This window comes from Abramis brama, assembly GCF_963993115.1.
Source record: "Abramis brama genome assembly, chromosome: 11".
Lineage (NCBI taxonomy): Eukaryota > Metazoa > Chordata > Actinopteri > Cypriniformes > Leuciscidae > Abramis > Abramis brama.
Window position 1 is genome coordinate 30,865,766 of NC_139973.1, and position 20,127 is coordinate 30,885,892.

Below are 20,127 nucleotides of genomic sequence, written 5' to 3' on the forward strand. Positions count from 1 at the left end.
TCTGTTGGACTTTCTGTTGTATAAAAGTTTGTTTATTTATTTATTTATTTATTTATTTATTTATTTCAGAACTAAAGAAGCTTTGCTCTGTCAATGTAAAATATAAACAAACAAACAAAAAAAAAGTAAAAAAATAAAATAAAATAAAAATTTTAACCAACTGTTTATTATAGAAGAAATTGAACCAGAAAGAATCAACAAGATACAAGTAAAGGATAAAATACAACTAAAATCTCTCTTCACATAACAATTATTTTAATCTGCCAGGAAACAAACAAACAAAAAAACATTCATTTATATTTCAAGCGTGGAAAGGGTGGAGCTTTCTCTGCATTTCATTTGAAAAACTAGACATGTGATTAAGACTGCCATACCTCTGACTATTCTCACATTATCTGCCTCATCCTGAGAGACTTGGCAAGAGCAGCTACGTGTCTGCATGCAAGGTAAACTAAATCTTCATTATCACTTATGAAACTAAGTGTAAAGTCTGATTTTTAAATAATTGGTAAATAATTTGAATAGGTTTAATGTTAAGTATATTCCTCTTGCTGCTATTAAGGCTAGCAATGTGAAGAGTTCATGCATGTTGTCACTGTGATTATACAATAATTTCTAACGACTGCATCAGGTATCTGTCCGACTTTATTCAATTCCTGGGTTTAATTACTTATAACACTCTGGCTGAAATCATTATGATCTCATCATGAGAGGAGCCATGGCAATCAATGCACTATGAATTAGAATGACACCAGCTCCACATTTACACACAGTAGTGTTGTTATTGGGCCATCATCCAATCTTTAATGAAATGCATCCATCACTTTCTTTTAAATGTAATGTAGTTGTTGTGTTAGTACTAATTTTATTAATCAGTAGTTAATGCCTCTTTCATACTGGAATTCACAAACTTGATTTGAATTACTGATGTTACAGATGTTTACAGACTAATCTATACTGAATTATTTTGAAAATGTTTTAAGAGACATTTTAAATGTACCTTTATTTAAAGTAGCTGCCTAGACTTGGGAATGAAAAGGGTCACATCCAGTGGATGGATCCTTGATTATAATGACTGTGGTGCTTCATATGAATTTGTATGTCCAGGTAGCCCATATTGAAAACCTGTTATCTCTCTAGAGGATAAAGAGGTAGAATGATGAAAGAGTCACATTATCCTTAGACTTCTTGTAGCCTTGTACTTGAGTAATTTTTCTTGTTATTTAGTAAAAAATACAAAAACCAACTAAGCTCTGATTATGGATAAGAAGTTGGACCTGTCCAGACTATCAGAAGAGGAGGCCAAACATGTGTGGGACGTCATTCAGAGAGACTTCGTCCTCAGGAAGAAGGAAGAGGAGAGGCTTGGGTGAGAACTTTAAATTGCATGATTACCACTTACCACTTATCCAGCTAACAGGGAATGTTCTCAGAACCTTGGCTAATGTTCTGGCAAGGTTCTCTCTCTCTCAAAATTTCTTCCAGTATCATTAACATAATAGAATGTTTTTTTTTTTTTTTTTTTAAGTTTTAGTTGGAAATTTGTCAAACCTTTGTTAATGCAAACAAAACTTGTTTCAGAGAACATTCAAAAGTAACTTTCCCATAATTATTGCAAAATTATAAAATGGAACTTTCCCTTAAAGCTTTCATAACAAAAAAACAACAACATTAAAACATTAAAAAATGTCCCTTTTGAACATTCAGAGAACATTCAAAAATAACATTTTCTTAACTAAATGGGAATGTTAGTAAAATGTTCTTAAAACATATTTTTTGTTAGCAAATCTTACATTTACATTGGTAAATTTGTTAACGTTTGTGATCTGTCAGTGGAGCCAACCAGCACATTGTGTATTGTGAGGTCTATCCATAATGCATAATTTCTTCCATATTTCTCTATATATCATACACACCAGAAAAACAAGTTTATGAGAAAGGGCATACAGTTTGAAAGGACACTATTGTAAAGACATCATGATGATCATGGTATAGTCACAAGGCCTGATCACACCATTCCACTGGGTGGGAAAACAAGATGCCCCAGAGCTCTATTCTCTATTCACAAGGAGGTCTCTGTTTGCCTATTGAATTCTTATTTGCTTGAGTTGGAAGATTATGTTCTTTTCTATTTCCTGGCAAGGACAGTTATTTAGTGTATGTCTTGAATTCAAGTTAAATTCTTGATATGACTATTTTACGACATCCATTATGTGTTCTAGTGCTGAATTATTCTATTATCATGATAGTGAAAAAATCAGTGCAAGTTTGTTTGACTGTTTAGAAAGGATTCCATTTCAAATGTTCACTGACACTAATAAACTCTATGAGTTTTGATATAAAAATAGACATGCACTGACATTAAAATTCTGGCAGAGTTGATAATCTGATCATTGTTATGGTAATGTTGGATAAACAATAATTCTATATTGTTTTGTTTAAATCATAAATGGAAAACTATAAACTATAAATGTAAAATCAGTATTTTTAAATGTTGCCAATTGTTATTAAAGTCAATTTAGGCATCACAACATTATTTATAGCAAATATTATTTGTAGCAAATCACAAGGTGATTATTAATTTTTCACTGTACACATATCAAGCGTAGCGTTAGTTCTGGCAGGTCAGAACGGAACCATTCTGCCAATCCAAACTGTATGCTAATTGTCAATCATATTTGACGGTAGTGGTCCTGACAGAAATCACACTAATAATTTACAATCCATGTTAAACATAATTTTTTAGCAAATAATTTGCTGATAAATATTTAACATGTTTTTTTAATTATTAGTGTGTGTAGCTGTGTACAGTGAAAGAGTAGCCACTTCTCATTAGCACAAGCTTGACAAAATTGATAAACTTCTCTCGAGGACCGTTAATAGGCAGGGAAACGTCTCAGGCTACGACTGTAACCATAGTTCCCTGAGGAGGGAACGAGACGCTGCGTGATTGCGTCTGAAGCACATATGTCAACTAGTCCAATGGTGAGAGTGAAGCGTCACTTCAGAGTGTAAAGTTTCCTCGTAGCTGGAGCTCTGGAGTTGTAAGATGATCTCTACAACCTCAGTTGAGAGACCAGCATCTATGAGTTGGGCCCCCTCAGAGGCCAAACTCACAGGTTCCAAATCTCTGGGCAGGGGTGAAGGATTGTGCCCCCCGCCTGAGACAGAAGGTCTCTCCTGACCGGAATCTCCAAGGGAGAGCCTTCGAGGAGATATATAAGGTCCCCAGGGGGGCTGGATGTGTGAGGGAAAACCAAAGTGGACAGTGTATCATGTGCTGCGACGCAAACAGATCCACTTCTGCTTGGCCGTAAACTTCCCATATATACTCCACCACCTCGGGGTGGAGTCTCCAATCCCTTGGTCTCAGCCCCTGCCTGGACAGGATGTCTGCTCCTATATTCTGGCAGCCTGGGATATACACTACCCTCAGGGAGAGTATCTTCCCTAGGGACCACAGGAGAATCTGGTGCGCCAGTTTGCATAGTGGACGTGACCGCAGAGCCCCTCAGGTCTGGGAAATGTCTCAAAGCATTGAAGACCGCCATCATCTCCAGGCAATTTATGTGGCACGAAATATGATGACGGCCTTCCATTACCGCTCCCCAGCCAGTGAGGGAAGCATCTGTCGAGAGCGCAACTCAATGTCAAAGAGCTCCTAACACTGGACCCTTGGATAGGAACCAAGGTTTCCTCCATATAACCAAGGCGCGGAGACACCGCTGCGTGATCTTGATCATACAAAGTGGGTTTCCCCTCGGGGAAAACCCTCTGGTCCTGAGCCACCACTGCAAAGGTCTCATGTACAGCAGGCCAAAGGGTATCACATTGGATGCCGCTGCCATGAGGCCTAGCAGTCTCTCGAACTGTGCCGTGACTGGCTGAGCTTTAACTCTTTCGTGGCTGTGAGGATAGCAGCTACACGAGAGGGCGATAGGACGGCTCGCATTGTGACTGAATCCCAGGCCACACCAAGGAAAGTGGTTATCTGTAGTGGAGAAAGCACACTCTTCATGGCATTGAGTCTCAACCCCATTTCTGCACGTGTGCGAGGACGACATCCCGATGCCGAACCGCCCACTGCTCTGATTCCACTAGAATCAGCCAGTCGTCTATATAGTTCAGAATGCGTATGCCCTGCAGCCTGAGCGGGGCCAGAGCTGCATCTACGCACTTCTTGAACGTGCGGGGTGATAGCGCTAGACCGAATGGAAGCACCCGATATTGGTATTCTTTGCCCCCGAAAGAAAACCTCAGGAACTTCCTGTGCTGAGCGAGGATGGAGACATGGAAGTATGCAACTTTTAGATCTATCGTGACAAACCAGTCCTCGGACCTGATTTGAGTCACGACCTGTTTTGAGTGTCAGCATCTTGAACTTGAGTTTCGTGACTGTACGATTCAACTGACGAAGATCTAGTATAGGACGCAACTCCCCATCCTTTTTTGTAACAATGAAGTAGGGGCTATAAAGTACACCTGCTCTATAGCTTCCTTCGCTAACAGAGCTTTCACCTCTTGCTCCATTACCAGAGCCTGCTCAGGATGCACTAACGTGAGCAACTCCTTGATGTAGCGTGGCAGACGAGAACCGAACTGGATTCTGTATCCTCTTTCTACTATCTGCTGGACCCACTGAGATATGTTTGACAGATTATTCTATTCTGTCAGATAATCTACTAAGGGTACCAGCCTCTCGAGACTGGCCTCTGGTATAACTGGAACAGCCACTTCAGTGGCCTGAAGCATACTGGCAGGAACCGACCGAACTGACAGTTTTTGAACCCCCCTCATAGGGTGTAAGTTTGATGCAGCGTCGAGTTGACACTGAGCCATGTGCTCGCTGGAGCTCACGCCCAGCAGCCCCAGGGAGTTGGGTACAGAGAGGGAGATATTCTTTAAATGCCTCAGATTGTCTTTTGGCCTCCTGAAACCTCTTGACGACCGTATTCACAGAGTCGCCGAAGAGGCCAGGAGGCTTTAACTGGGCATCTAATAAAAAGGCTCTGTCTTTGTCCTTTATTTCGGCCAGGTGTAGCCAAAGGGGCCTCTCAGTGGCCACCAGGGCTGCCATAGACCGCCCTATTGCTCTGGCGGTCTCCTTGGTGGCCCTGAGAGACAGATATGTGGCCCGACGCAGTTCTCGAACTTCGTAGAGTCCTACCCCCTCGCTCTTATCAAAATCCCCCAGCAGATCAGCCTGATATGCCTGTAACACTGCCATTGTACTGTATGTAGGCATCCGTATAGGATTTACCCACTAAATTAGATGTAGATTTGAGTGGCTTAGTGGGTAGCACTGGTGCCTTCAGGGAAGATGCTGAACCAGGGGACAGATAGCTAGCTAGTGTCTTTTCAGCCCTGGGCATCGCCTCATATTCTTTCAGCCCCCTTATCGAAATATAGTAATCACCTCCACCAGCTCCTCATATGCTGGGGAAAGAGGTGGCGAATCCTCTTCCCCCTTATTGTCACTTTCAACACTCAATACATCTAGTTCCTTAGAACTAGAGCACTGAAGCATTGGGCGGGCTTCTGACACCGTTGAGAGAGTGCTGGATCCCTCGGGTAAGGGAAGAAAAAGGGCGGGGCCCATCTCTAACCCTGCCGAGAGATCCATTTGCGATCCCCAAGAATGCCTTCTCCGTGCTGCCTCAGTAGCAGCGGGTCCGGATCCCTGAGGATCGCTTGCCTGGCCACTTTACTCGAAAAGTGACAGGCGAGAGCGGAGCGTGCGAAGCGGACGGAGTGTGCAAACCCCCTCGAAGGCTGACATAGCATGCTCCGCTCCCAAACACATTACACATAGATCAGGTGTATCCCCACCCATAAAATAGCGCAGACAGGGAGAAGCACACAACTTGTATAAATCTTTCGCCATGATATAGATATAAATGCTTGTGACAAGACAACAATAAATAGACAGACAGTTTCAACACAGAGCGCTTGCTGAGGCATGTGCTTTCATCCTTTCCTGGTCGTGACGTCACCCGCCTGTGATGGTCACTCTCGCCATTAGACTAGTTGACATACGTGCTTCAGACGCAATCACGCAGGGGCGTTCCCAAAGCGTCATTGACACAGCGCGAGTTCCCTCGAAAGGGAACATAACAGTTTACTTGTTCAGTAGCATAAAGACAAAACAGGACACTGAACTGCAAACTAAAGAGGGGTTTAAATAGACAGAATAATAAGGGATAAAACAAGGCACAGGTGGGTACTAATCAATCAGCTAATGAGTAACCATAACAACAATCTAGAAATGATGGGAACAAAAGAAAACAGGAACAAAAAGAAGGGAGTGCAAACTACAAAGGGCCACTTGTGGTCTTTGCTCTTGACCACTTGTCTACTCACATGACGTATTTCCTGTATTTGGCCCAAGTAGACATCAATAACGCAGGTGTAGAACTTTTTGTAGAACATATTGTCGTAAAAATGCAAGTGTATACAGAGCTTTATTTTGATTTTCAATACTTTGCATTTTAAAATAAACTTTTAATTGTCTGTTCCAATTGTACTTCTAAATGTAGACCCTATGTAACAGATGAAAATTTTCTTCTAATTAAGTGATAAAAAAGCAGTTGCAAATGTTGTGCATGGGAGCATCAAATGGCACAATGTCTTGCAAAAGGCATAAAAACAACTGATATTTAGCAAAAACTGAATAGAGAATGTTGAACTGTCATAAGAGTGAACTACACAGGGGGGGCTACACCCACTGTAAATGTTTCTCTTTGCAAGCTTTGGTTAGAGGTGGCTGAAATGCAACTTTATGGACAACTGCTAGCCTGCATGGAGAGGTTCTTGGGACTCCAAAGACACAAGCAGCTTCAAATACCTGTTTGCTGCTCAACAGTGGCTTTTTGTTATAGTTTCCCTATTAATACAGTTATTTAGATTGACAGAAACTTTTTTTAATAAGCCTTAAATTACAGAGTTCTTCTCTGCTCTAAATCACTCACAAATCTTTTGACAGTTCGATAATCTCTAGTCAGTTTATGCAAAATATTAGTTGTTTTCATGCCTTTTACAAGACATTGCACTATTTTTTATATGCTTTTCATAAGAAAGATCTTACTTCCTCCCCATATTGCAGAACTGTGACTTGCTTAATGTGGAAAAACCTCTTTAAAATAAAGAAGAGGAACGTCACCCAGTGAAACGAAGTAAAAGTTCATATTCTTTTCATTAGAAATCTACTTGAGTTAAAGTAAAAGTTTACCCACATAATCTTATCTCATTTTAACTAATGTTTTTGCTTCTTTTATTGTTATTTATTTATTTATTTATTATTAATTGTTTTATGGTGGCTATTTTTTTTCTTCTTCTGTAAAGCACTTTGAAATACCACAGTGTATGAAATGTGCTATATAAATAAACTTGCCTTGCCACCCTGATAGTGGGGAAGGTTGCAACAACATCACTTATTGTGCTTAACATTAACTTTCACATTTTAAGGACAAGTTGTAGATTTCAAAACAACTAATTTGTAGCAGAGAAATGTGAAAATGATATCAACGCTTGAGATACATAACACACTTAAGTTACAGATGGTAAAAGCAAACAATTTTACAATCATCCCTGTCTCAATCCCCACATGATCTCCCCTACATAGTTTTGATAAAACAAACCATCTCCTTGAATTTTGTTCTTCTATAGACCTTACAATCAAAGATGAATAATCAAACGTGAAACACAATCAAACATGAGTAATATGACTATATGCCCTGGATAACCATCAATAGGATTTCGGATTACTTTTAAGAGTGGCGCGTCATGCAAATATATATATATTTTAACTATATATATATATTATAACTTCATAACTACTTACCAGCCATCAACCACTCAAGATGAGTAAAATAAATCATGCTCATTTCGCGTCTGTTCACAGAATATATTATTGGCCACTTTTTCATATGTGTCCAGATGCTTGTCCAGCAGAGCTTTGTAGTGCTTCTCAGGATGGCCGTCCATATTCTCCACCTTCCAATTGTAGGATGCATTATTTTGAGGTGTTTTGAGATTTTTACCCAGCCACATCCAGAGTCTGGCGCAGGGCAGAAGACCCACAGCAAAGTCCAGTGGATCTTCCACTAGTTCTCTGTAGAACGACAGATACTTTGTCATTGCTGGAGTTTGCTGAATGGTAGGCGCATCCTGTTGAAATGAGAGTATAAAGCATCTTCAATAAATTCAGACAAATTTGGAAGGTTTAGTCTTTGTTTTCTGTTCTTACCTTAAAAGAAAATATTTCAAGCATTAAGTATATTTTTTATAACTTAAGTATCTGCCTTTAATGAAGTCCCTGAGGTCATCAGGCTGGATTTCTTTTTCGCTCGTTTCCTTCAACATTTTCTGAATGACATCATAAACATCATCTGAATGTTTACTGTATAAAATCCTAATGATATTTCACTTGCATAATAATTGTGCATCCCTATGAACATTGTCCTGCACAAGAATCAGAGTTTGTTTGTCAATGATTTATATTTAGTTATTTGTTATATTTTTAGTTGAGGGCTAAACTAACCCTGGTTTATAGAAAACAGTCCGATTCTCACAGTCAAAGCCATAAAGCTTATTTCAGCTGAAAAGCTTATTCTTTAGTCATGTATGTCATTATGCTGAGACATTCTGAAAGGCTCTGTCTATTTATATTACATTGCAGGGAGCTTAAATCCAAGATTGAGAAGGAGGAAACAAAGAGGGAACTCCTGGGATCTCAGTCAAATCTGGGTGACTCTCACTGTATCCGCTGCCTGCAGCCCTTTAAGTTCCTGGTGAACAGTAAACGGCAGTGTATGGACTGCAAACTCTACACCTGCAAGACCTGCAGCCGCTACAACAAGAAAGAGCGTGGCTGGGTATGCGACCCCTGCCGCATGACCAGGTTAGAAAATGTTTTCTTTTCTAGAGCTTATACACTTAGTACACTTACTTCTATAAAATAATATGAATATTTAATCACTTATAAATAAAATCTATACATAGCACCTTTTTTTATTTTTTTTTATCCAGGGTCCTAAAAATTGGAACCTTGGGGTGGTACCATGACAATGTACACTCTCGCTTCAAGCGTTTTGGCAGTGCAAAAGTAATGAGGTCACTGTACAAGAGATTAAATGAAAATGGTGAGTGCTATTTAAGCCCCCTGATAACCTTTATTGTCACATTGCGGTCACATCATCATACTGGTTCAGTATCACCAGTCATTTTAAGTGGTTGTGCGAGCAAGGGAGTGTTAAGTAAGAGATAATGTACAGTCAGCCAGTTATTATCGCAAAATAAACCTTGGCATGGTGATTGGGCCTCAGAGGGCTCTTGTCTCATCCTGAAAGGGTTTATTTTGCAATAATGACTGGCTGACTGTTCATTATCCCACTTAGTACACAGCTCCTCTCTAAATAAACAAATGTGTGGATATGAAATATTGATTTCAGTTTAACATATTGTATACAGTAATTTTAACTGTATAGTCGGTCACACTTTAGATTAGGGTCCAATTTCTACGAATTCTGCCTCAATAAACTCCTAATTATTGCTTAGTAATAGTTAGTATAGTATTGGGTAAGGTAAGCTATTGGGTAGTTAGTAAGGTAGTATTTGGGTAAGGTAAGGTATTGGGTAGTTTGTAAGGTATTGGGTAAGGTGAGGTATTGGGTAGCTAGTAAGGTAGTATTGGGTAAGGTATTGGGTAGGATTAAGGAATAGAATAAGGCATTATCATGTGCTTTATAAATCCTAAACTGAAGTGTTACCTTATAGTCACATCGGATAAAAGCACCTGCTAAATGAAGAAATGTAAAAAAAAAAAAATAAATCTTCATGATCAATAATTAGTATAACATATAGTAAATATGTAAAGCATGTATATACTGCTTTTCAGATGAACAAGAGACAGCAAATAGTTAGACCATGTGTAATCGTTGTTATGTCTATGTGTATTTAGTTACCAAAAGGATTTGTTGATCAGTCTTTTGAATTCAAAGAACTCTGTCCAGAGACTGTGTCCCAGCAGTGCTGAGGCCACAACTGGGTCACATGCTGTGTCTGGGGCGCTGTATGACTTGTTGATGTTGTTTATAGCCTTGCGCGACAGGACATGTTAAACAGAAAAATGGAGGCATAGATTATTTATCCCAAGGTTAAAGATGACTTAAGTGACATCTGTCTTTGGTTTACAGCTGTAAAACTGTTTATGTTCTTTGTTTACAGTTATAAAGCTTCATTATAGTTGTTTTTTTTATTATAGTTTTGTTGTGGGATTATGTACAACAACTTCAATGCAAAAGTGATTACTCAAATATCTAATTTGCTGAAAAATTTGGCAATAATTCCACATATTGTAATCTGTCTGAGTGCCTGAGTTAAATAGTCCTTTTTTAAATAGTCAGATTTTCCCTTTGTGTTACACAAGACCAGCATTTACATTGTCGTCCTTTATTTATTTAGGGCAACGTGATGATGACACACAGAGCATGCCTGATGTGCGCAGTGAGTACAAAACACATTCATGGCGTTGTGAAGAAAACAGGAAGTATATAGTTGGTGTTGTCACAGAGTAGAGCTGAGGGCATTTGACCAAGCATTGTTGAAGGATCCCTATTGAAACCATGTAATCCCTTTTGATAGTGCACCACTGAAATATATAATGTGTTTTATTCTTAGATGTGTGTAATGGTCATGATGAAGAAAATATGGACGCTGCTGAAGCTCAACGTTATAAGCAGGTAGATTAAATTGTTAGGTATTTGAATTCACATTTCAGTATGAATTTCAGTAGCATTTTTCGAGGCTTTCACAAGGTGAAATAAAGTATGATTTTTTAAAAAAAACTCTTTTTAACAACTTAGTAAATCATTGTTTTTGTGCTTAGTGTGTTAGTCTAGCCGCTAGACAATGTCAACTAACTCTCGTTAATTTGCAACTACATGTCAATTAACTCTCATTAGAGTATTAGTAGACTGTTAGGTTAGTGTTAGGGTTAGTAGAATAAGTTAACATGTAGTTGCAAAGTTTCTTATAGTCAGTAGAATGTCTGTTGGAAGACCATCACAATAAAGTGTTAGTAGATATTGAGCAGACAGTCTACTAATACTCCAATGACTGGTAGATGACATGTAGTTACAAAGCTCCTTAGAATGTCTAAAGTGGACTATTAAAATAGTGTTGCCAACTTTGACATTATGATATACTAATTATGAGATAAAAAGTTGGAATTGTGATACGAATTTATGACATATTAAGGAAAAAATTATTAAGACAAAAACTTTTTAATGTCATAATTTTGACTTTTTACATCAATTATGGTGTATCAAAGATTTTATTTTTGTGTGGTGGAAATGGCCTTCCTTACTATACTGACTTAAATAGTATATTCTTAGTATGCCATAATATATAGGCCTATATATTTTATGTAATATATATTTTAAGTATTTTTTATACTTAAATATATAAAGGGGATTTCTGCCACAGAGTTTTAGACAAACTTTTTTTTAAGTCTACAACTTAATTAATGAAGATACTTTTTTTCATTCAAAATCCACTTTGTTCATAAATCTGAGGTGGCACAAATGGGCATGATGCTTCCGTTTCAGTTGAATGCTATTACATTACTATACATTATTATACATTACTGTATATTTCATAAATCCCTGGGAGTATTTTAGAATCATTATGTAAAAGCAATGGGAATATCTTAAATTGTGCAATTACGATAACCAAAGTCTCTTAAACCAGTATTCTGTTACTCATATTATCTTCTATGAACTTGTTGTGACTTCCTCTCAGATGCGAAAGACCAAGCGTCTACTCTCTGTCCACCCCATGGATCTTGACATGGACGACTATGCCACTCACTCTCGCAGACAGTCTGTCCAGGTATTGATATGGTTCTCGCTATTGTTATCAACATCCACATTTTTAAGGGGTACTCAGGCATTATAAACACTTTTCTCTCTTCTCCAGTACATCCATGAAGATAGAGGTCAGCGGAATGATCTAGAATATAATTCTGACATGTACCATCACCATCACCATCGCATGAACCGCAGGAAAAGTCTCGACAGGATTTCACGCCCAGGTGAAGAAAGCACGTTCTGTTTGTACATTTCGATCTCTCTTTCTTTCTTTAGGCTACCTTTCTTTCTCTTCTTTTTCATAAATAGACACATTCACACAAACTGCTGCTGGATGGAGTAAATAAACTGATCACATATCAGGGACTTCATCATATTTCATCATAAAAGAATTTGCAAATTCACAAAGTTTTCAGATTACACATAAAGAATATTAATGTTGTCTATGTCTATATAATATTATAATTCTAAAATAATCAGTGTCTCAGAATGTACACAGAATGTATTTTAATATATTTTATTTATTCTAAGTAAATGTGTAACACGGGTAAGCTCAAAAACGAGGGAATGTTGGATCCATATGCAGGGAACAGAATGAGCTCTTCAAAACATACAGCCATGAAGGACAAGACTCGACAAAGAACACAAGAAACACTGAGGTATAAATACTAGAGGAGCAATAGGAAAACAAGACACACGTGGGAATGATTGCAGAACTAATCTACTAGAAAAACTACAAAGAACTACAAAACATGGAGAAGAACAGGAAGTAACATAAAAGTACAAACAAGACCAATGGAGCACAGGCCAGGTTCATGACTATATGTTAAATCTTTCTTATGAAATATATTTACATTTTTTTTATGTATTTTAAATGTGTAGTTTACCCCATACACATAATTTTTTAAAGAAACCACATGTATGCAATTTTGCATGTTTCTACTGAATTATTATTATTTTTTTGTAGCCTAATCCAGCATCTGTGGATCACTGACATAACATTTTGAAAATAACATTTGTAATTATGTTGTGCATAATGTTGATCAAGTGATCAAGGTCAAGGTTAAGTGGGTTAAGAGGTTTAAGTATTACAAATCATATATTGTTTTTTGATATCTGTTCAAATACGTGTTGTATAACATAGGATGCACTGCGTGGACAGTCACCAGGAGAACTTAAATGGAGTTTCAGCATTAAGCAAATTAACTAATTTGTCCTCTTCATTTTTGTTGTAGATGATGGACTGTATTCTGAACACAGAATGGTACGCGCTCGCTCTCTCTCTAAAATCAACTCTTCCGTGGCTCCGCGCCAGGTCTACCTGGACACTTCAGAGGAGGAAGATATGTTCCGTTACCCTGTCTACCAGCTGCCCCCGCGACGCCGCAGTCGAGCATCATCTCAGGAAAACATTCATCAGGGACCACCACCGGTATGATTAAAAGACTTTTAAGAGGCATCTGAAATATAGTTATAGCCTACTTAAAAGTGCATAAATGGTTTCAGATGCCTTGTAAAAAATGCACTATTCACAATTAGAGGAAGTATTCAAGGTTAGGGAGGTTACTGAGACAAAATTAGTTGTTTTCAGCTGGTCATGTGATGGGGTCATGAGGTCATGACCTGGTTCTTCACCTCATGTGGATGTACATGATTTAAAACATATACTATCATTTAAAAGTTTGGAGTCAGTTTTTTTTTTCTTTTTTTTTTTTCTTTAAAGAAATTAATACTTTTATTCAGCAAGGGCAAATTTAATTGATTAAAAGAAGCAGTTAAGAATCGTTAGAAATATTTCTATTTCAAATAAATGCTGTTCTTTTGAACCTTCTGTTCAACAAAGAATCCTGAAAACAATGCATCCATGGTTTCACACAAAAAAAATATTAAGCAGCACAACCATTTATAGCTGTGATAATAATAAGAAATATTACTTGAGCACAAAATTAGCATATTGATTTCTGAAGGATCATGTGACACTAAAGACTGGAGTAATGGCTGCTGAAAATTCTGCTTTTGCCATTACAGGTGTTGTGATTTGGATGTAGACAGCACTGAGCACAATGAAAGAAGATCCAACTGCAGTTTTATTTGTAGCACAATCCAAAGTCGTATAGTCCATTAAACAGGCAGAAGATCAGAGCACCGTAAATCAGTCAAAAAAAAAAAAAAAAAAAATCCAGAGTGCAAGACAGGAACGAGAAAACCAGGACACAGGCAGATTTCAAAAACCAGGAACATGGAAACACTCAGTAATGCTGTATAGACAAGACTTTGCCACAATACAAACAACTGTACAGGTATAAACAGGCAAATAGACAAAGAGAGGTGATGAGGAACAGCTTCCCATGATTAAACTGATGGACAAACAAAGCACTGTGGGAAATTGAGTCCATTAAAGTGGTAGAGTGAACGGTAAGAGTGCCCTCTGCTGGCGTTCAAGGGCACTCGCAGTTGGTGGGTGTGACAACAGGAATGAATTACATTTTGTTATATATTAAAATGGAAACCTGTATTTTAAATTGTAATAATATTTCACTTTTTTACTGTATTTATGAGCATGAGACTTCTTTCAGAAACACTAAAAAATCTTATCGATCCTAAACTTTTGAACAGTAGCTTATCTTTTAAAAGTACTGTTTTTATTGCACCTTTTAACCATTTATTACTGTAGATGAGTTTCAGTTACTTCCTGTTTGTCTGTATTTGTAGAAAGATTTATTTCAGATGTCACATAAAACAAGGATCTCTGTCTTCTTACTATTTAAGATGAGTTAGACAAAAGTATGGTTAGGAGTGACCTGCAATCAATCTGCATATTAAAGTCAACTTAACCTTGACCCCCCCCCCCCCCCCCTCTCTCTCCTTTATTTCAAATGTTGCTGTGAGGTAGATCAATGAACTGAGCAAGAGAATGTCTGCCATTGAGAGTCTTTTGAATCGACTGGAAGTGAAAATGACTTTGCCTTCTGATCAGGTATGAATAAAGTCTCAAAACAGAAATGTAGCTCCAGTATTTCTTATTATTCTAAAGGTTTCATGTAGGTCCGTATCTCATGATTTTAATAAAAAAAACTGTTCATTTTGTATGTTTGTAGCCTGTTCAGCCCACAGCAGGACAGGTGGACGAGGAGAAGCTTAGGCGAAAACTAGATGAGCTGTTGAGCGACAAGGCGCTTTCCTCTGATGAAGATGAGCCGAAGAGACCTCCTAAGTCCAAAGGGTCCGCTGTGAGGGGGGACCAGGCACCGATGGCCCCTGTGTCCCAAGAACCCTTGAGCTCCTCCAGTGATGAAATGCCCACTGAAGCACAAAAGGTGAGTACACAGACAATACACATATCCATAGAGTCTAAAAATCTATGGGAGAGGCTGTTTTTGTCCAAGGTAAGGTTTTCCTGAGAAGCATCTCTGATAAAAAAAAGAATAATAAAAAAGCCTTACAATAATTATTTTTTTTATAGAACAGCTAAAGCAGATTCAAATGTTATCAGACTATTAGTGGAATACCAGATGGTATTAAAAGTCAGTATTAAAAGAAGAAGAAAATTCTGTCATCACCCCTCATATCATTTCAAACCCATAAGACTTTGGTAAATCTTCGGAAAGCAAATTAAGATATTTTTAATGAAACCCGAGATGTTACTGTCTCTCCATTGAAAGTCCTGGTTAATCCAAGTCTTGTTAATTGCTTTATATGATGAAGGTTTGGTTACCTGGACTTTCAACGGAGGGACAGAAACCTTTCAGGTCTTATGGGTTTGGAATGACATGAGGATGAGTAAAATGATGACAGAATTTAAAATTTTGGGTTAACTACCTCCTAATAATCTTAAAATACTGAGTTTAGCTCTAGCATTTTTATTAGTATAGCCAAAGAAACATCTGAAAGACGTTCGTAGTTCCCCTGAGTTATTTTAACAACTAATCCTTATCTTATCCAAAGACCATACAACACTTATGCCTCATTTAGCTATAATCTCAGCAATGCTAATACCTCTCTACAGTCATTTTATTACGGTTTTAATGCTGAGGAGGCTTCTCTCCTCTCGGTTAATTACTGTTCCCTCTACATGGCTTTCAGAGATCCACCGCGGCGGCCCTATGCGACATCACAACTGAGATTCTAAGAACAATTAATGCCACTGAAAGCGCTATGAACGAGTTGGCCCACTCAAATCCTAATGACAGACTTCAGTTAGCGGGCACAGATGTTAAGCAGGCTGATGATGCGTACAGGGAACTTGAGGAAAATGTAAGCTTATCCCTCTTATAGATACTGTTATGTTTGTTTGAAGGAGAGAGATTAGACTCTTCGACCAATCGGTTTTATATCACTCGATTTGTTAAGATTTGTTCAGAACTGAATTTTGCTGTAGTTTTTCTTTCTTTCTTTCTTGTTACTGCAGGTGTACATGACTGCAGGGAAGTCCTTTGATATGGCAAAAAAATTGCAAAAGATTGAACAGAATGCCAACAATCACTACAGCGGCCCACTTATTGATTCAGAACTCTCTGAACTGGAGGACCAGGTTTCTTTGGCAGCCACTATAGTTCAGAGCACAGAAAGTGAGGTGAGCTACATTCCAAAAAAAAATCTATCTATCTATCTATCTATCTATCTATCTATCTATCTATCTATCTATCTATCTATCTATCTATCTATCTATCTATCTATCTATCTAGACTGTCTGTCTATTTATCTGTATGCAGATATTAATTAATTATTTATCTATCTATCAGGTCTCAGACATTGAGAACAAGATAGCTGCTCTAAGTGCTAAAGGATTATCAATTGATAAAGCCAAGAAAAAGGTGAACTGATAAAAAATAACCTTGGTAAAATTAAACTTTTAAACTAAATTTATTGCAGATTTGCAACTAATTAGATGTTTTTGTTAATATTTTATTTCAGGCTCTGAGTATACAGCAAAAAAGGAAGTTTTCCCAAGACATTCCTTCAAACAGAGTACACTTCTGAGTGTAAACAGGACATCGCTTTAACTTCTCTGTTGCTCTGCATTAATCAGCCCTTAATCCATCAGTAGCCTACATTTGCCTCTTATATCCATACATGCATTCAGTTTTGCAAATCATCAGAAGACAGAAGAGCCCTAAAGGATTAAACAGTATTTTTCCATATACAACATTTAATTGTGTGAATTATGTTGTTTCAGAATGCATGAGAATCATTATGTGTTTTTTTTTTTTTTTTTTCAGTGGTACAAACTGGATCACTTACTAGGAATAACATTTCTCTTATACACAAATGCAATTTAGACCACTGTCACTGAGGTTATCACATATTGCTAATGACATGCCCTATGTGAATGTGAATTACTCTGTAATGTCATGACTTATCTAATATCCATCTGATCTTGACTTGGCACTAGTCAACTTTGTGTCTCCTGTGTAAATAATCAGGTGACTTGATCAAACTCCGACTTTAACTAAAATCATTCTTAGTTAAATGAGGTAATGGTTCTAATGACAAAAGATGTCAAGTATCCATGCCAAGAAAAATAGGAATAATTGCTATTGCTTTTCCTTGCTGGCTTTGTTCCTCAAATTGCCTTTACAACTTTGAGATTTTAATAATAAATATTTTTTTCTTTATTGCATTATTGGTCTTTTTTTAGATGGGCCTACACTAAACCTGTCACTTATCTTTAAGTTATAAATGTTGATTTATTAGAAATGTAGGCTTAACCTGGAAAATTCTTTGTAAAATGGAACATGTTTATTTTGTTTTCCCTGCTTGAAGAAAAAAAAAAATTAAATCATGCTCAACTGGATTGCTGGTCTTATTGCCTGGTCATGGTCTGTTGACTAGTTTGGAAAGCATTTGGGCAAAACAACAGCTTTGCGACCATCTTAAAGCAGTTACGGCACTTCTAACAACAGCTTAGGGCAAATGTTTCTTTATGTTAAGCATGAAGAAAGCTATCTCATTCAAGTACTTTCACTAGCTACTATCCTGAGCGAAAGTTTAAGGCAGCAGACAAGGAAAAGTTCGTTTCATACTGACAGGCTTGATCAAAGAGTATAGAAGCCCAAGAGGCGAAACTCTGTTGTGTTATGGGTAACAGTCTGTAGATGGCGCTGCGGAGGCGCGTCCGCCATTATGGACTGAAAGCTGCTGAAATCGTTAGCGCCAGTCAATGGCAAAATCCATTTTAGCAGGTGTTTATAGTTCATGTGTGCACTTGCTAGATTGCACATCTTTTTTGTACCTTTCCGCCTGTAATAGGACATTCATAGATTTTTTTTCTTGCCATTTAAACGTTCACTGTGAGCACTTTCACTGAAGATGTTGAAAAAACAAGTTGTTAATATTTTTGTGATATTAATTCTATGTAAAATATTAACTGTCTTTAGAAATGTTCATTTATAATTTTATTTATTTATTTTTCCAAATCATATATATGGTGATGTTCACTAATTTGAACATTTCAATAAATATCTTATTACTTATATCTAATTACTGTGTGTCTGCCTATAGCCTATATTATTTCATGAATTTCTGTTAGTCATATAACAAGGAAAATGCATAATAAAACATAAATATTGATAGATTAAAGTTTTGCAGTAATTTTATAATTGTATCTTTGCAAACCGTAAGTGGTAGGCTAATGAAGCCGATTCGTAAAAATTACTATAGGAATCTTATAGTATTTTGGGACAAAATATTATAGTAATCTTATAGGAATACTATAATAATTTGGGACATACTACAGAAGTACGATAAGACTACTATATAAAAACTATAGCAGCTTAAAAATATTATAGAGGTATTACAGAACATCACAGACGTATGTTATGTTCTGTAATACCTCTATAATATCCTAGAGCCGCTATAGTATTTCTATAGTAGTCTTATAGTACTTCTATAGTAATATTTTGTCCCAAAATACTATTTTCCTAAGGGTAATTAGGCCATGTATAACCAACACATAGACGTATATTTTCTGTCATTTAACGTCATTTAACGTCGGTCATCCTCATTGATGTATTTTAAATTGTTTTCATATTTAGATATGACGGCCAGAAAAAATTAAGTTATGTTAAGTTTTTGTTATGTTAAGTTTTTCAGTGCGTTTTCCTTCAGTTTTCAGTCCATAATGGCGGCCGCGCCGTCACGTCATGGGGGCAACTGTTGCTATGGAGCGTTCTATTGAGTTTCGCCTCTTGGGCTTCTATACTCTTTGGCTTGATTACGAGCAGGGGATACTTGTTAAATGCCACCGAGCCAAAGCTTGACCCCATTATTGCATTCGCATCCACTTGGTGTCCATTGTTGAGGAGTGCGCTGCCCTCTAGTGGACATTTAAAGAAAGCTAACACTTTTATAGGTTTTTTTCAATCGCTTCGGCTCTATTCTCAAATTAGACCTTTTTTTTCTCTCAAAAAATAGGTTCAGATCTCTGAACAATTAATTTCTTGTTCACATCAGATTTGAATTTCTTATTGATTTAAGCAAAGCACATGCAATTTGTATATATGGAGTTTGCTGACAGCACGATCACCACCATTTTTGAACATGGAGGAGCATCACATCTCTGAACAGCACCAGTTACATCAGTACTGTATAAATACATTTGTATAAAATTTTTTTCTAGAAGTAAACTAGTAAACTAAAAATTGTCATGGAAGAGCAATAGGAAGATATCTAACTAAGAGGATATGTACTGTTAGTGAAAGACATAATAGAGTGTGTAAAAATGAACAAGCAACTGAGAATGTTCAGTTGACATGTAACCCATTGCTGCAAAAATAAATGAACTGTAAAAAATACAAATGTTAATTTTCTTTTTTGTGTACAGTGTTGACTTTTCCCAGTCATCTGAATCTGTATTTACACAGACAAAACTGACATTCTTGTACAGTATAGAAAGCAAAAAAAACAAAAAAAAAAAGAAAAAGTTTTGAAGTATGAATTAAATGTTTTGCGTGAGTTATGTTTTGCAGACATGCCACAGAGTTCTGATGTTCCAGCAAACAGTTTAGAGAATGTTAAAGGATTAGTTCACCCAAAATGAAAATTTCCTAATAATTTACTCACCCCAATGCCATCCAAGATATCCATGTCTTTCTTTCCTCAGTGGGAGAGAAATTATGTTTTTTGAGGAAAACGTTTCTGGATTTTTCTTCTAACAATGGACTTCATTGGTTACCATCGTTTTTAAGTCCAAATCAATGCAGTTTCAAAAGTCTTTGAAGTGTTTAAACGGGCTGTACGCGATCACAGCTGAATAAGAGGT

The 20,127-nt window shown here is 37.2% G+C and overlaps 1 protein-coding gene across 2 annotated transcripts; it reads left to right on the forward strand.

The window, feature by feature from the left end:
* Positions 1-367: 367 nt before the first annotated feature.
* Positions 368-17,487, forward strand: mlpha (melanophilin a). Of its 2 annotated transcripts, XM_084129422.1 has the most exons (15): positions 368-446; positions 1,228-1,369; positions 8,678-8,899; positions 9,028-9,140; positions 10,462-10,503; positions 10,678-10,739; positions 11,800-11,889; positions 11,977-12,091; positions 13,103-13,299; positions 14,761-14,844; positions 14,966-15,184; positions 15,951-16,121; positions 16,276-16,440; positions 16,610-16,681; positions 16,782-17,487. In XM_084129422.1, the coding sequence occupies exons 2-15, from the start codon at positions 1,260-1,262 to the stop codon at positions 16,845-16,847; spliced, it is 1,728 nt and encodes a 575-aa protein (XP_083985548.1). In that variant the 5' UTR covers positions 368-446; positions 1,228-1,259; the 3' UTR covers positions 16,848-17,487. The 2 variants fall into 2 exon arrangements, with proteins under 2 accessions (XP_083985548.1, XP_083985549.1); XM_084129423.1 differs by lacking the exon at positions 15,951-16,121 and having other exon boundaries at positions 373-446.
* The last annotated feature ends 2,640 nt before the right edge of the window (positions 17,488-20,127 follow it).

Bases quoted from the DNA above. Each gene is read 5' to 3' on its own strand.
- mlpha (XM_084129422.1), top strand. From the start codon at position 1,260: ATGGATAAGAAGTTGGACCTGTCCAGACTATCAGAAGAGGAGGCCAAA. The intron at 9,141-10,461 runs GTGAGTGCTATT...TTATTTATTTAG, and splicing joins CAAGAGATTAAATGAAAATG to GGCAACGTGATGATGACACA. The intron at 11,890-11,976 runs GTATTGATATGG...TCTCTTCTCCAG, and splicing joins CTCGCAGACAGTCTGTCCAG to TACATCCATGAAGATAGAGG.